Genomic DNA, 17740 nt, shown 5'->3' with positions numbered 1-17740 from the left:
AAGGGACTAAACTTAACCTAGCTCATATAACCTAACCTTAACAACACATAGAGACATCAAACTTAATCATGTCAATAGCCTCGAGTGCTTAACAGAGAAGCTATGAGCCTTAATGACATAGTTATGTGAAGATCTACGAACAGTGTGGTACATAGAAAAAAAAAGTTGGCATGAATATGCTAAAATGGTCGAAAACTATATAAAGAGAAAAGACTCTAACGGTACTTGGTTCGTGGAGACATATTTATACTCTTAAACTTTGGAGTTTATCTTAATAAAAACTCGAATTATTTGTTCGTGAACCTTCACATATGTGTCAATTTGTACGAGCTCACAAGGGTGGACTCGTAATTTTACTAATTAAATTCCAAATAATTTTAAAGGAATTAATTTAGATTATCAATTTAAAAAACATCAAATTTTACTACTTAGTCGGTTACTACATGCATGATATTTAAAATTTAAAAGAATGCTTTATTTTTATAAAAAAAATATGTTAAAATTAAAATTAAAATACTTTTATTTTGGGATCCCAAGAAAAAAAAAACTATTGCTTTAATAGAATATTGGAAACAAACTTTAACCCCAAATGGGCACCAAAATAATTTATAAGAAAAGAAACATAGGTCAAACGTGACTTCTTTTTGTCCCCTAACCTCATTAATATATCATCTCGTGATGTGCCAGGCACGTTTCTATCCTTATTTAAAATAATTTAAAAAAAAATTTAGTATTAAAAATATTTGACAGAGAACTTAATATTAAATCGGGATATGTATTTAGATTTAGGTGGGTAGAACATTTATATATTTTTTTCCTATTCATTTTTGTTTGTCACTTTCATATATATTAATTTTATGCTATCACTTGAACATAAGTGCATATCAATTTCATATATACAAACTCGTGCATATCAATTTTTGTACTTAGATGTTGAACATGCATCATGTTCAAACCGTTAAATACGTGACTTTTATGTAACATACGCGTGCATATAAAGTCCCACAAATACACATAACATTCTCAGTATTTGACCTTTCCATCAATTTGTGTGGCCTTGAACTTGGAGTGCTTGAAGTGTACATTCTTGAGATTCTTGGTACTTTTATTTACTTTCTATAGTTAATATATTTGTCTGCCATTACACAATTGGAGATTGGCTCATGGACTATATTGGGTCGATTCGTTGTTAGTTCATCTTCCTGTGTTTAACGATCGGCCCAGTGTTGACGGTGTAATTTGTCCATGCTTAGATTGTTTTCTTGCAAGGAGTGGTCTTTACGGCTTTGATGGCATCGTGCCTATGTTCTTTATCGCATAAGCCCGTGGTGTAACTTTCATGGTGAGATCCTATATGGATTAGAGAAGAGAATAAATCATTTATTACAATGAGTGAAAGTCTCTCCCTAGCAGACGCATTTTGAAATCACAAGGCTAATGACAATACGTAACGGGTCGAAATGGATAAATCTACTAGCCCGCTAACTCCTTGATGACAATACGTAACGGGCCGAAATGGATAAATCTACTAGCCCGCTAGCTCCTCAAGGAGTGGATTGTGGAATCCCAAATTGGTTAGAGAGAGTAATGAAACATTCTTTACAAGGTTGTGGAAATCTCTCCCTATCAAACGGATTTTAAAACCGTGAAATACGTAACTAACCAAAGCAACTAATATTTACTAACAGGGGAATTGGACGGTTACACTCTTGCTTCCTTTGATTTGGCCGAAGTTGTCGTCCATCACATTGCTTCTCTCCACCAAAATGACTTTGGTATGTACCACATCCTCAAGAAAAACAACTAATACTTTGATATTTAACCACCCATCGTAGCAGTATGGCACTCGTCGGTGTTGATCTGCATCGTGTTACTCGATTTGTTTCTGACATTAGAGTGGGTCGGGATGTCGTTAAAACTCGAGTCAAGGAGCTGAGGAAGTAGTGTTCTTGTTGGCTTAAATTAAACCACAGAATTGTCTTGCACTGTGTAGAACGATTCTTTATTATGGTCCCCTTGCTTTAATTGTATTTGTTCCACATTGTTGGAACTGTACTAACAATCTATTTCCTGTTTGAATGGTGGATTCATGACCATGACTCTTTAAACTCTGCCGGCTGAAATCGAAACCTTTTATTGTCTGCTCAAAAGATAGTCTTTTGAGAGTGTAAAAAAGCTACAGTAATCTAAAACCATTCCTTAAAACTAAATCTTTCCTTTTCATCACTGTGCACATCAAAGTGTTATATTTTCAGATGATGGGGATGGGATTTAGAAACATCAACTTAGAGGTCCCACGTCGTTTTAAAAACCTTGAGAAAAACCTGAAGAAAAAAACATAAAGAGAACAATATCTACTAGTAGTGGCTTGGGCTGTTACAAATGGTATCAAAGTCAGACACTGCAATGTGCCAGCGAGGAGGCTGAACCCCGAAAGGTGGTGGACATGAGGCGGTGTGCCAACAAGGACACTGGGCCTCGAAGGGGGTGAATTGAGGCATCCCACATTGATTGGAGAAGGGAACGAGTGTTAGCGAAGACACTAGGTCCGAAAAGAGGTGGATCGTGAGATCCCACATCGGTTGGAGAGAAGAACGAAACATTAAAGGTGTGAAAATCTCTACGCATTTTAAAAAACTTTGAAGGGCTAAGGGAAAGACCAAAGAGGACAATATCGGCTAACGGTGGCTCGATACCATTTACCACTTTTAGCATCACTTATATCTTCCACATTTCTTGCATTTTCTCGACACTTCCACAGTATTCTTAAACCAGTATATACTTCAAAAACTTTCTGAGTTACGAAAACATCAATAACAACGTGTACATGTCAATAAACATTTCAACATCAATCCTGCACATCAATATAAAAAGATACAAACCTATAAAGCTGTCAGTATAAGCCAGTTGCATTGGTAAAGAATTTACGGGAATGGCCACATATCAAACCCCTCAGGCTTCTTTACAAGGATCTGATTGTATTCTGGTCTTGATGTCTGCAAATTGTTTGCCACATTATTAGAATCTCTTGACTTTTGCACATGAATAGAGGGAGACACTAAGAAAAATAGATACCGAACAGTAATCATACTCTGAATAATTAACGAGATAAGAATGTTCGTGATCTAGTGATAAGGCAAATAAACAACAAAGGATGTGTTGATGTCAGGTTTTAGCTAAATAATTTATTATAAAGATTAGTTTCAAGGACTAGAAATATTTTTTTTATAAAAAATTTATGAGCTAAAATAAAATCTAGACTAGAGAGTATTATAGGGTGTTTGCTCATTTCTTCCAAAGGTTAAAAAAGAAAAAAAAAAGCTTTTAAAATAGAAAACTAGAAAGTTAGGAATGAAACGACGTGAGTATGAGAATTAAAGATCAAATATGAAAGTTTTACTTAAAGGGCCAAACTCAACATGAGCATTCCGACACTCAACTAACTAACTACTGCACCAAGCGCACTATGAATCTATCTGACTGCTGTTGAAAAGGGAGAGTCAGCCCACAAGACACATAAATAATGAAATTAGTCTTCAATTTTGATGCCTACGTACCAAACAACATCAAGAATTGTGAGATCCCACATTGGTTGGAGAGGGGAACAAAATATTATTTATAAGGGTGTGGAAACCTCTCCCTAGCCGGAAACCTCTCCCTAGCCGACACGTTTTAAAACCGTGAGATTGACGGCGATACATAATGGGGTAAAGCAGACAATATTTACTGTCGGTGGGATTGAGTTGTTACAAATGGTATTAGAGCCGGACATCGGATGGTGTGCCAGCAAGGACGCTAGGTCTCGAAGGAGGGTGGATTGTGAGATCCCATATCGGTTGGAGAGGGGAACAAAACATTCTTTATAAAAGTGTGGAAACCTCTCCTAGTAGACGCGTTTTAAAACCGTGAGGCTAACGGCACTACATAACGGACCAAAGTGGACAATATCTACTAACAATGGGTTTGAGTTGTTACAAGAACTATCTACAACAATTTATTCAAGAAAATCCAAGATATGAAGGTTTTTTCCATAATCGTACAAATGCCATGCATCTCGCTATCTCAAACTCATTACACCTCAGAACGGAAAAGAAGCAACCAAATTTATACAAGCTTATTGGAACTAAGAAGGAGAGAATCAATTTCCCTTTTCCTGAATTTATGAACCAGAATCCATTCTACAATATGACCTCATTCTGAATCCTAAGAACTGCTTTCAGTCATCAATATGTTCACATTTCAAGAAGCTGCCCTATTATATGCAATGAGCTAGGGAAGGAAAGTGCTCCCAAGCGAACAATATAGCTATGGAACTCCTAAATAATGGCACATATGTGACAAAATGACAAGCAAAAGGCCGGAATATATTATTTCTAAGTGTGGTACATAAATATAGTGCTTCACCAAAATAACTTTTACTGCAGACGTCTAGATTCTCCAAATGTTCTTTTTGGCAAGAGAAAATGGTTTCATTAATGCCAAAAAGAAGAGACAGATGAACAAGACATCAAACTATGACAAAACTCTATCCAAAGGAGATCATAGAAGTACAGCAGGGTTCACTCTCTTATTCATTAAACGTATTTTATTTCCTTTTGTACAAAGCTTTTCCTTATGTATTGTGAATACTTTGTGTGTCTAGACTTATATTTTTCGTCCTATTGCGGACACGAACATATAAATCATTTATCTCTTCAATATATCATTCCTCTACTTCATATCTTGCCTTCTCCCTTCATCTCTTGCAATTCCACCCTTCGATCTTACAAACCTAAGAACCACCAACATTTAACAGTTCGTTCTCCACAATGAAATATAGCCTACGCCTAGAGAAGCATAGACTTGATGTACAGTTTCCCTTATAGAAATCTGCTCAGAATTTGACCAAAGAACTACTATCCACTTGAAAGTCAGCCTCCAATAAGAAAGCCATGTCTAGCAATATAAAACTAGTCTTTTACCATGACTGTTGCAACAACAACCTATTTCCCAACCCCAAGGATCTCTTGACACTTCGAATGATTCTATTTCTTAATATAGGCCAGCTCACTATTGCTTTCTAATGAGCCTGACATGAGACCGTTCTCGACCAACAGAAACAGCCATGTTCCATCTAATGCAGTCGTGGCTATCATAATTACAATCTGTTACTTACTGTGCAAAATTTCTAATAGACCTCTCCAAGTTCTTAGTCACAATGGGAAGAATTCTAAAAAACCAGGAAAGGAAAAGAAAAGAAAAGAAAAATAGGTAGGAATATTTGTATCCATCAACTTGGCCAAAGTGAGGTTGCAAAAACAGCCACTTCTTCCATTTCAAAATTTTGGAACTTACAAATCTAAAGGTTGCTGCCAAGAGGCAATCCTAAATATTCAATGGTTCGAGTACCAAAGCTCACAAGCCAACATTAGTAGCCAATTCAACCATAGCCTATACAAAATTGTGACCCGGATCTCGCAGATTTTTCTATTGGGGACAATTACATATAGGAAATTTTTCAAGTTCTTTAACTCCTTGTGTGTTTAGTGGAATATCTAAGGGACTATATGATAACTTTTTTGATTTGTTTACTATTTATAAACATCATACATACATAAATATCTTCCTTGTCTTCTAATCTATAGATTTCTTCCTTGTTTTCTAATCTACTTTCAAAAATATTTCTCTTACCTACTAGCCAAATTTTGAAAACCAAAAAACAGCAGTTTTTTTTCCCCTAAAACCTGAGTTTGTCATTCTGAAATTAGCGAAAAGTTCTAATGTTTTCACAAGTTTAGACTAAACCAGCACCTAGATACATTGAAAAAAAAAGGGAAAGAAGATTAACAGCTGCTCAGATTAAATCTAATTCGAGGGTCAAAGTAAACTAACATACACGAAACTTCTGATAACAAGATCCCAAAACAACGAATCAACAGCAAAGATGGCTCTCTACAATTATCATTTCGATCTATATCATCGGATCCAATCAAATTGAGACAACAAGCCTCAAGACAGAGCAAAAATAAGAACAGACGAATAACGGAGAAACTTACGAGATCTTTGAAGATAATAAAAGCTACAATGAAGAAGAGAACGAAAAGTATCTCAAACTCCGCCATCTTCAAGAATCTGAACGCCGTTTTCAGAAACCCTACAACCATCGATTCATTCCCATTCCCATTCCCATCCCCATTCCTGCTCCGACCACCTGCTCGAGCCATAGCCACCGATTACGATCGCTGCTTTTGACGAACTGTGGTTTCTCTTCAATGATCAAAGAGGAAAATGTATTCTCTATCCAGATATTAATTTGGTCAAATTTCTCCCTTTCGAATTCGGAGAGCTGAACGCGTTAAGAGACTCCTCGATTTCATATGATATTTTATTCAGATTTCGGTTTGAACACTCTACTCTCCCACAAAACAATTTCATAAAAAAAATAAAAAAAAATAAAAAAAAAATATTTTAATTTTTTTAATATCCTTTATTTAAAAAATATTGTTGTTATTTTAAAAATTACAATATTACTTCTCACCTTCATAAATATTTTAAATTTATAATAATTTATATGAATTTCAAATTTAATTTATATAAACATCAGATTCATTTAATTTTTTCGAAAAAAGTAATTTCCAACACATTTTAAAACATGTTACGAGGCAACATCCTCCAACGCCTTGTACCGTTGTAGTTAGAGATGATCTTGCCCATAAGCTTACTTTGCCAATTGGTATGACACGAGAGGTACAACCAAGCCTATATCCATTTAGATGAAGTTACAAGACATATGAAATAAGCTGAGCAATAATCATTCACGAACGTCACTCCAAAAGATTAACCTGATCTAATATGAAGGAAGAAGAAAGTTCTTGTAGAGAAGTAGATAGAAGAAGAGGTGACCTTACAACTCAACGATTAAATATGTGAAAACTCACTCCATATTCTATGTGAGTCGGTTGACTTTGATTAGACCCCGGGAGAAACGTGCTCACAAGGGTACCATCAAATAACACACAAAGATTTCTTATACACGTTCATTAGGGTCTCATAACACACTAGAATCCTTTTCCTTCTTCATTTCATTCTTAAATCAAATACATTTGGTTTGTTTATCATTAATTTTTTAAAAAAAAAAAANAAAAAAAAAAAACTCTATTAGCCTTAATATTTTACAAATTTTAAGATTATATTCACTTTTTATATATATTTTAAAATAAAATTATTACTAATTTTAATCAAATTCTTAAAAAAAAAACATCAAATAAACAATAATAACAAATAGTTCATACATTAAAGATTATTTAAGAAATTTTATTAAACTATAAAAAAATTCTAATTTTAAAATTATAAGAACTCATTTCTAATCTTTAAATTTGATTTCTAATTATCTATTAAGTTTGTTTTTTTTTTCTATTAATTCTTTACCAATAATAATAATAATAATTTTGATGAGACGAATATAATGTCAATTATCATAAATTAATTTAAATTGAAATCTAATTAACGTATTTTAATTTAACACTATTAAATGTAATTAGTTTCTCGAGTAGACAAATAAATTAATTAATTTCTACCCAATTGCAATTAATCAAGAAGTTAGATCATATTATTCAAATTAATTTATTAGTTGCGTCTACATTTTTGTCACGTTTGGATCCAAAAAAAAAAAAAAAAGAAAAAGAAAAATACTTAACCCACCAAAAAACTTGAATTTATTTATCTAATATGCAATTTTTTAAGCTACTAAAATATATTTTTGAAGAAATATGAAATTGGTTTTTAATTGGTTCCTGTGTATAAAAAAATAAAAATAATTATAAACAAATTTACAACTCATTTTTTATATATATATAAATTAAACATGTATTTATTCTAATTCCATTAAAGTCAACTCATTAAGAATCATTTATAAACTATCTCCCCACCTAACTAATTTGAAATTAAATTGAATTAATGTTTCATTTTTGTTAATGGACTGAAAGACTGAAATAGAGTTTATAACCACCAACACACAACACAACCTTCTATTTTCGAGTTAGTTGTCATTTTTTTTTTTTTTGTAAATATATAGTTATCTATAATATATGTTACTTTAATAAGTAAATCTCACCGAACTCAGATATCAAATAATCATAACACATCACTAATTTTCATAATAATATTAAAAACGGGGTAGGGCAGGTTGGTAAAACAACTAGCAAACCTACCCAAATTTTTGAATTTTGAAAAGTTTCAAATAATTAGAGGGTAAATAGAAACTTAAGTTAACATAAATGAGTAGTAAATTGAGTTCGGGTATAAATCGAAGCGGTTGTAGTACAATTTGGGAGACTTCAATTATCAAAATCTTTGATCGATTTAATAGGAATGTATAGCAATTTGACATTGTGGCGTCCTATAAAGTTAACCTTTCAAGACTTAGCAGTAAGAAATTTTTATAAAGTTAACCTTTAAAGCTACCCACTTCTAACTCGTGTTTCTCTCTCTCTATATATATATATATATAGCACTTAATAAAAATTTTAATTTATGTCATTAAAAATTTGAGATACAAAGATTTTTATTTTTGTATAATAAATTATCCTGTTCGTTCCTCTAACTTCCCATATTTGCAGAGACGGAAACAGAGCAGCCATTACAGAGCACTAACGAAATCCTCCAAACCCATTTCCATGGAAGATTTGAAGCCAAGACCTCCTAATTCCGCTCCCCTCACTCCCATTGGCTTCCTCGAGAGAGCCGCCACCATCTACGGCAACTTTCCGTCCATCATCTACGGCGACACAACCTACACCTGGTCGGAGACTCACCATCGATGCCTTCAACTCGCCTCTTCCCTTTCCTCCTCCGGCATCCAGAGAGGCCACGTCGTCTCCGTCATCTCTCCCAACACTCCCCCCATGTACGAACTCCACTTCGCTGTTCCCATGGCCGGTGCCATTCTCAACACTATCAATACCCGCCTCGACGCTCGAACCATCTCCACACTTCTCTTCCATAGCGAATCGAAACTCGTCTTCGTCGATCAAGCCTATTGTGCTCTAATCTCCGATGCATTGGCCTTGTTTCCACCGGAGACGAATCCGCCGTCGCTCGTCCTCATCGACGACGATGCTGCGGCGGAGGAATCGCTGTCGTCCTCTGTTTCAATTCGCATCGATTTTTTCGATTCGTATGAGGAAATGATTCAAAAAGGAGATTATAAGTTCCAGTGGATTCGGCCGATTAGTGAATGGGATCCGATCGTTCTAAACTACACCTCTGGAACCACGTCGTCGCCGAAGGGAGTGGTTCACTGTCACAGAGGAGTTTTCATAGCTGCTTTCGATTCGCTTCTCGAATGGGGCGTTCCGAAGAATTCAGTTTATTTATGGACATTATCGATGTTTCACATCAATGGATGGAGTTTTTCCTGGGGAATCGCCGCCGTTGGTGGCACAAATATATGCATTAGAAAATTCGATGCGGCGTTGATTTTTTCCCTAATTCGTCGCCATCACGTCACACACATGTGTGCAGCTCCGGTGGTGTTGAATATGCTAACGAACTCTTTGGATAACCGATCGCTTGATCGGCCGGTCAAGATTCTCACTGGCGGATCACCGCCACCTGCGGCGGTTTTGTTCCGCATTGAATCGTTAGGGTTTGATGTTACTCATGGATACGGATTGACGGAGACAGCGGGGATGGTGATTTGCTGCTCTTGGAAGACAGAGTGGAACCGGCTACCGGCGATAGTGCAGGCGCGGTTGAAAGCGCGGCAAGGTGTGAGGACTGCAGCGGTGGCGGCGGTAGATGTGGTTGATTCAAAGACTGGAAAGAGTGTGAAACAAGACGGAGTTTCGATTGGAGAGATTGTTGTGAGAGGAGGATCGATCATGGTTGGGTATTGGAAAGATCGAGAAGCAACGGCAAAGTCGATAACCGACGAGGGGTGGTTCCTTACCGGAGATGTTGGAGTGATGCATCCTGATGGATATTTGGAGATCAAGGACCGATCGAAGGATGTGATTATAAGTGGCGGAGAGAATTTGAGCAGCGTTGAGGTAGAGTCGATTTTGTACACGAATCCAACCGTGAATGAGGCGGCGGTGGTGGCGCGACCGGATGAGTTTTGGGGGGAGACGCCGTGTGCGTTTGTGAGCTTGAGAGAAGGATTGACTCGAAAGCCGACGGAGGAGGAGATTATTGAGTATTGCAGAGGGAAGCTGCCGCGATTTATGGTGCCGAAGACGGTGGTGTTCGTGGCGGAGCTGCCAAAAACATCGACCGGAAAGATCAAGAAATATGTGTTGAAGGAAATGGCCATGTCAATAGGGCCTAAACCAAGCCGTTTGTGAAGAAATCACAAATTATTAAACAATGTTCTTAGTAGTTATTTTATTTGATTTATGGTTTTAGAATTTTTAATTTGAACAACTTAGTATCTTTTAAATGTTCATAATGTTCATAGTTCTTGTTCGTTCATTGTTGGCTTGTTTTCCGTCCTAGTTTTGACACTGGCCCTAATTTATCTTGAATCAAGATCTATTAGTGAGTTATAAGGAAATTTGGAGTTTAACCACGGACACAAAAGTTAGGGGAGGGCACGCTTCACTCATCCCTTCCCTCTTTTCAAGTATTGGTCGAAGTGGGAAGGTACCTAGGAGCACGACCCTCATAGAAGAGTGTCAACTCAAGATGTGTCAAATTGTGTTCCTTTCTTTAGAGTTACTAGCACATATACTTGTAAATAACTATAATCGTACCTATTTTTGTACTTTTGTTGATTCGGATTTTGGTTTCGTCCATGGTATTGAGCGAAATTTTACCTTATTTTTTTGCATTTCTAATTGTTTGTTTTTTTTTTCTTTCATCTTTTAGTTGCTGTTCAATTTCTCGAATACTTGAAAATTGGATTGCGACAATGCTCTTATGAGCTAATTTGATCTTGCCAGCCTTATCTTTGGCTTAAACCAATCAAACGTGCTAATAGCTAAATTTACATTTAATGATCTTCCATTAAACATGTGAGGGACAACCTCGAGCTCTTTTAACTATGAATCTTACTCATATAATCTTAATCATGGAGGAACGACCTCGCCATTTGAAATTTTTAACACATTGTGTACGACCTTAGTAGACCATCTCATAAACATGTAGAGAGTGACCCTATCATGTAGGATACAATCCTAGAGGATCATCTTATATACATGCAAGAACTGACCTCACATACAAGTTCATATCGTTAAATCACGATCCTAGTAGAAGTTTGTATATAAAGTGAGTGACCCCATATGTATTCTCATCTCACGTAGAGAACGAACTGAGCACAAACATAGTAAAATAAAACATAGCATGTTAGAATGATTTCACATCTAAGTTCATATTATTAGATGTAACGACCCGAAATTTTCTACTTAATTTAAGATCGCTACTGTATACATATCCTAAACATTGAATGCGGAAGACTTCATTTAAATTTTATAAAACATATCATTTATCTTAAAACACAGCCATGGACTTACGTGTTTCGAAAACATCTTTAAAACGACACAACAAAAAACTAAATAAAATAAATAAGCTTTTAAGTTAAAAACATCATATTCTAGCCTAAGTTTAAGAACATAAATATCACTATCATATGCATGTGTCATGGTCTCGAGTTGCGATGCCGTCATCAGCCGAATGTCTTGTCTTAACCTAAAAAATGTAGTAGCACATGGCTTGAGTATTTGAAGAAATATTAGTAAGTGACCCACTATTGGGGTTAAATGCAAGAACATGCGAATGCAATGACGGAACTTATCCTTTTAATCTATTTTCCTACGGTACTATCCTAACGGGTAATTTGGACGTGTACCATATACTCTACACACAACCCATACGTGCGAGTATGGGCTCACCAGTTAGTTCGCACACCGCTGGGCCACTTTCTTTGTCGGGCAAGCATACTCTGGGAGCTCCTTAGGCCGGGCACTCGTTAGAACTAGTAACCGTCACGACAACGCTATGCAAAACATAACGAACGTACCCCTACCATTGGATGTACGTGTCTGTACCCTCGTGATGGAATAGGGATATCCCCCTAAATGCATGAGCATAGATAATGCATGAGGTCTCCAACATTTCTACTTTTATCATTAATGAAGATATCTCCACTATCTTCGTTCATGCTTAACATGTCATTTATCATTTTTTAGTTACATATCATACATAATCCTAACGGGGTTACATTTCATTTCATTTATCATGATATCATGTCATTCATAACATTCTGTATACATACAATTTAGAAAACATAACATCACGCTCTATGCTTTTAACATGTCGTTTCATAACGTGCAATTCATACAACAATTACCTCAATGGTCACATCATAATGTACTGTATCATAAACATGTCATATCGTAAACTGGTCATATCGTTCCCTAACTTATCATAGCCTTAACGTTCTTATACCTATCACAGTCATATCGTTACGTGAACGTACCTTAGTCATATCATCACAAGAACGTATCTTAATGCTATCGTTCTATCAATCTATCACAAACCTATCCCTTTCTACCCATATCCTAACCATATTCTTTCATCAATCTCCCCTATCCATAGCACTGCGATATGTAACCTAACCTTAACGTTTCATGAACGTTTCTTACTCCTATCGTTGCATTTCGTTTTGTGCATCCTTCTCGTATCCTATCTCAAACATATCCTTGAACACATCGCACCATAATTATTATCATACAATCTACATATTATAACATAACATAAACATAATATAAGCATACCAATTCACAGATAATTCACACATATCAGTATATATGACACGTGCATAACCACAAATGGGATCGCTATTCCATTATTTATTTGGTTCATTCCAATTCACCATAATTCATAGGCTTTATTAAGAAATTAAGCCAAACGCATCAATCCCTAGTCTAAGTTATAGCAAACCTTTCTCTTTCATATTCACTCGTGCAAGTGAAGCTAAAAATTAGCTATTCAAAATTGAGCCAAATTCATAATAAATATTTGTATAATTGAAATCGTTCCAGAAGTGACCGAGCCAATCTAACTGAACCGAACTAGATGGTTGGATTAAACCATTTAGATTGAACCCGTCTAATTAAACATATTAATTTAGGTGAATAAAATTGCGAACCTAAATTAATAAAAATATTCTTACATTTTGTATATTTAAAAAATAGTTAAAATTTTAATAATATCTTTCCATTAAGAAAATGTCAAAAATACCCTTAATTTTTTAAAAATATTCCAAAAATTCCCTTAAATTAAAAAATTCTAAAAATATAGTGGTGAATTAATATTTTATTTTAAAAATATTCTTAAATTTTTTTAAAAAAAAATTAAAAATATCATTTAATTTTCAAAATTTTCCTTATTTTGTAGTCAAATGAAAGGTTATAGTTCTAGTGCTTATCAATATAAGACACACCAACCAGTATGTCAGCAAGAACGTTGTGCCTTCAAGGGTGGTAAACACCTAGGTGGTATGCTAGCGGGAACGGTTGTGTCTCAAGGGGGTAGAGACTGGATGGTAGGCCAGTGAGAACGTTGTACCCTCAAGGGATTAGATTTTTTTTTTTTCGTTTCTTATTTCAATTTTTTATTTTCACTCCCTATTTCATTTTAATTTTCTATTTCAATTAGTAATAATGCAATTTAATCTAAACTTATTTAAATCATCTAAATTGCCCACACTTTCACATCAATAAATCAATAAATAAATAAATAAATAAATAAATAATGTCGATTTATTCATGTAAATTAAAAAAAAAATCAAATAAGTTTATAAAAATTAATTTTTACATAATTTTGTTTGGTAGACAGTAAATTATTACAAAATTTAAAGTAGATATACTAAATTACTAAAATTAAAAATTAATTTGTTTATTTAAAGAAATAAAAGGACAGATTTTTTTTAACCATAAAAGGAAAGTAAAAGGCTCAAAAGAAATCTACTAGTATTGGTAAAAATAATAATAATAGTAATATTATTATTGTTATTATATAATTATTTTTATGTGTGAGATATCGATATTTAATAGCTAGGTTTATAATTGGTAACTTTCAAATTTATAAGTTACAACGGAATTCTCATATTTGAGTCAAGAACAGAGCAACCATTACAGAGCTTTAACCATATCCATTTCCATGGAACATTTGAAGCCACGACCTGCTAATTCCTCCCCCCTCACTCCCATCGGCTTCCTTGAGAGAGCCGCCACCATCTACGCCGACTCTCCGTCAATCATCTACGGCAACACCACCTACACCTGGTCCGACACCCACCGTCGATGCCTTCAACTCGCCTCTTCCCTTTCATCCATCGGCATCCAGAGAGGCCACGTCGTCTCCGTCATCTCTCCCAACACTCCCCCCATGTACGAACTCCACTTCGCCGTTCCGATGACCGGCGCCATTCTCAACACTATCAATACCCGTCTGGATGCTCGAACCATCTCCATCCTGCTCTGCCATAGCGAATCAAAACTCATATTTGTCGATCGGGCCTTTTGTAATCTAATCCATAATGCCTTGGACTTGTTCCCGCCGGAGATAAACCGTCCAATGCTCGTCCTCGTTGCCGATGACGCTGCAGCAGAGGAATCATCGTCCTCTGTTTTGATTGAAGGGAATTTTGTGGATTCGTACGAGGGAATGATTCGGAAAGGGGATTCAGAGTTCCAGTGGATTCGGCCGGCGAGTGAATGGGATCCAATCGTTCTTAATTACACCTCTGGAACCACTTCCTCGCCGAAGGGAGTGGTTCACTGTCACAGAGGAAGTTTTATAGTAACTCTGGATATGCTTCTGGAATGGGGAGTTCCAAAGCAATCGGTTTATTTATGGACATTACCCATGTTTCATGCTAATGGGTGGAGTTTCAGTTGGGGAATGGCCGCCGTCGGCGGCACAAATATATGCATTAGAAAATTCGATGCGGTATTGGTTTATTCCCTAATTCGCCGCCATCACGTGACACACTTATGTGGAGCTCCGGTGGTGTTGAATATGTTAACCAACTCTCCAGACATCCGACCACTTGATTGGCCGGTTAAAATTCTCACTGCCGGAGCGCCGGTGCCTGCGACAATTCTGTTCCGTATTGAATCATTGGGGTTCGATGTTACTCATGGATATGGCCTGACAGAAACAGGGGGGACTGTTGTTTGTTGCTCGTGGAAGGCAGAGTGGGACCAACTACCGGCGGTGGAGAGGGCGCGGCTTAAGTCGCGGCAGGGGGTGAGGACGGTGGCGACTCCGGCAGTGGATGTGGTGGATTTAGAGACTGGGGAGAGTGTGGCAAGAGATGGAGTATCGATGGGAGAGATTGTTTTGAGAGTTGGGTCGCTGATGCTTGGGTATTTTAAAGATTTAGAAGCGACGGCGAAGTCGATGACCGAGGATGGGTGGTTCCTTACCGGAGATGTTGGAGTGATGCATCCTGATGGGTATTTGGAGATTAAGGACCGGTCGAAGGATGTGATTATAAGTGGCGGAGAGAATTTGAGCAGCGTTGAGGTGGAGTCGGTTTTGTATGCGAATCCATCCGTGAATGAGGCGGCGGTGGTGGCACGACCACACGAGTTCTGGGGGGAGACGCCGTGTGCGTTTGTGAGCTTGAGAGAGGGATTGACTCAGCAGCCGACAGAGGAGGAGATTATTGAGTATTGCAGAGGGAAGCTGCCGCGGTTTATGGCGCCGAAGACGGTGGTGTTCATGACGGAGCTGCCGAAAACGTCGACCGGAAAGATCCAAAAGTATTTGCTTAAGGAAATGGCTATGTCAATGGGTCCTCCATAGAGACATTTAATAGACCTATCCTTTAGTTGGTAATAAATGTTATCACTGTTGCTCAAGGAAATAAATTTGTTCTACCATTTTCTTTTCCATCAATACAATTTGAATTTCGAGTTGTTCTAATTTATAAAAGAATTTGCATCCACTAAAGTTAGGATGGTAAAATTCACTTACCTAATCCGGATTAAATTTCTAATCCTAGTTAAATGTCTCGGTATTAATGTCTCATCTACCGTGCGAAAATATAACTCTTAAAAGAAAATATTATTAATAGTATAAATGTTGAAAACATTTAAAACCGAGAAAAGACCGATGTAACATATTTAAATAAGAAATATTAAAATTTAGATAAAATAAAAACAAATACAAAATAATTTAAAATAGATCAAATGCAAAACAACCAATTCTAACCTAAGATTAAGAATTTAAAAATGAGTCTCCCTATACCCTATGCGCGTGTCTGTTATAATCGCACAACAACGCACATACTCGATTTAGATGAACACAGTGACCCAATGGGGTATATATATAGTTTCAATTTACATAGCTTCCAAAGATTTAAACCATATAATCTAACAAATATATCTATGTCAAATCTTTACTAAATATTGATATCAAATCTTTACCAAATATGTACCATATATATATCTATCGATCTTTACCAAATATCTTTCAAATATATCTTTATAATATCTTCCAAATATATCTCCTCTTCACGAAATATTTCCCAAATATATCTATACAGATCTCGACATCAAGCTACATATCCCAACAATCTCCCACTTCGAGATTGATCCACTCCATATCCCAACAATTTCCCACTTAGACACTGATCCAGTCAACCCCAACAATCTCCCACTTGGAGACTAATCCAATCAACCAAAAATTTCATTTGCAGTACCATACCAATTGAGACTTTGCACAACCTCAATGTTCCAACATCAACACAAAATGTTTACTGGATTCCTTGCACCCTTTATCTTCTCCAAACACATCACCATCTTCCACTAACCTCCGAGTGAAATGGTATCGCCTTCTGTGTTTTGTCTTTGAATGATAGACTGGGTTCCTTGCCAATTGCATGACACTCTAACTATCTACATGAAAACTTATCATAGTGCTTCTTGCCTAATTCTTCTAGATAGTCTGCCATCCATATCATCTCCTTTCTAGCTTCAGCCATTGCCACGTACTCAGCTTCAGCAGATGAAAGAGTAATGCATTTTTGAAGCCTAGACATCCCATTATCCGTAGCTTGCTTCCACTTAGTTGTATCCTCCAACTGGAGGGCCTCATCAAGGGGCTTTCGTTCCCCTTCATCAGTCACCAACCGATAGTTTAAAGAAGTACATACCTATATGGTACTCTGATGGCTTTGGATGATCTTTTCAACACCTGCTCAGGTGTCACTTGCTTTGCTTCTAGTTCCTCACCAATAGTCTAAGGAGTTTCTTGAGTATCTGCTACAATATCACTAGATGAATCTTTTAGCAACTCAACTTCAACTCTCACTTGCTCTACCTTTGATTCCTCAGCAACAGTCTCAGGAGTTTCTTGAGTATTTGCTACAACATCACTATCACTAGGTGAATCTTTCGGCAACTCAACCTCAACTCTCACTTGGTTCTCCTCTGGTTCCTCAGTAGTAGTCTCAGGAGTTTCTTGAGTATCTGCTATAGCATCACTCTGTGAATTGTTCTGCATATCAACCTCAACTCCCACTTGCTTTGTTGTCCGGTACTTTTCTTCAATTCTCTGACAGTCTTTGTAAAGCTAACTCGTTTCTGTTTGCTCATAATGCAGCTCTCACAAGGATTCATATCAACAGTTTCAGACGTTCCAAAACTTCTTCGGCATCTTCATTCCTTTAATGCTCAAATGTCCAAGTCTATTTTGCCATAGGCTTGAATTTGAAGCACTCTCAGCAATAGCAGTCATGTCCATACACCCT

General features: G+C 36.5%; 2 protein-coding genes across 2 annotated transcripts; both read left to right on the top strand.

Annotated features, from left to right (window-relative positions):
* Positions 1-8333: 8333 nt before the first annotated feature.
* Positions 8334-10325, top strand: LOC111487376 (probable acyl-activating enzyme 5, peroxisomal). The gene is made up of 2 exons (XM_023134756.1): positions 8334-8406; positions 8598-10325. Exons 1-2 carry the CDS (start codon positions 8350-8352, stop codon positions 10320-10322), a joined length of 1782 nt encoding a protein of 593 aa, XP_022990524.1. The 5' UTR covers positions 8334-8349; the 3' UTR covers positions 10323-10325.
* A 3781-nt stretch (positions 10326-14106) lies between these two features.
* LOC111487609 (probable acyl-activating enzyme 5, peroxisomal) lies at positions 14107-15828 on the top strand. Its single transcript, XM_023135070.1, has one exon. It carries the CDS (start codon positions 14140-14142, stop codon positions 15790-15792), a length of 1653 nt encoding a protein of 550 aa, XP_022990838.1. The 5' UTR covers positions 14107-14139; the 3' UTR covers positions 15793-15828.
* The last annotated feature ends 1912 nt before the right edge of the window (positions 15829-17740 follow it).

Source organism: Cucurbita maxima, unplaced genomic scaffold (assembly GCF_002738345.1).
Source record: "Cucurbita maxima cultivar Rimu unplaced genomic scaffold, Cmax_1.0 Cma_Scf00012, whole genome shotgun sequence".
NCBI classification, from domain to species: Eukaryota; Viridiplantae; Streptophyta; class Magnoliopsida; order Cucurbitales; family Cucurbitaceae; genus Cucurbita; species Cucurbita maxima.
Note: the sequence above shows the minus strand (reverse complement) of the source record. Positions and strands in the feature narration are given on the sequence as shown.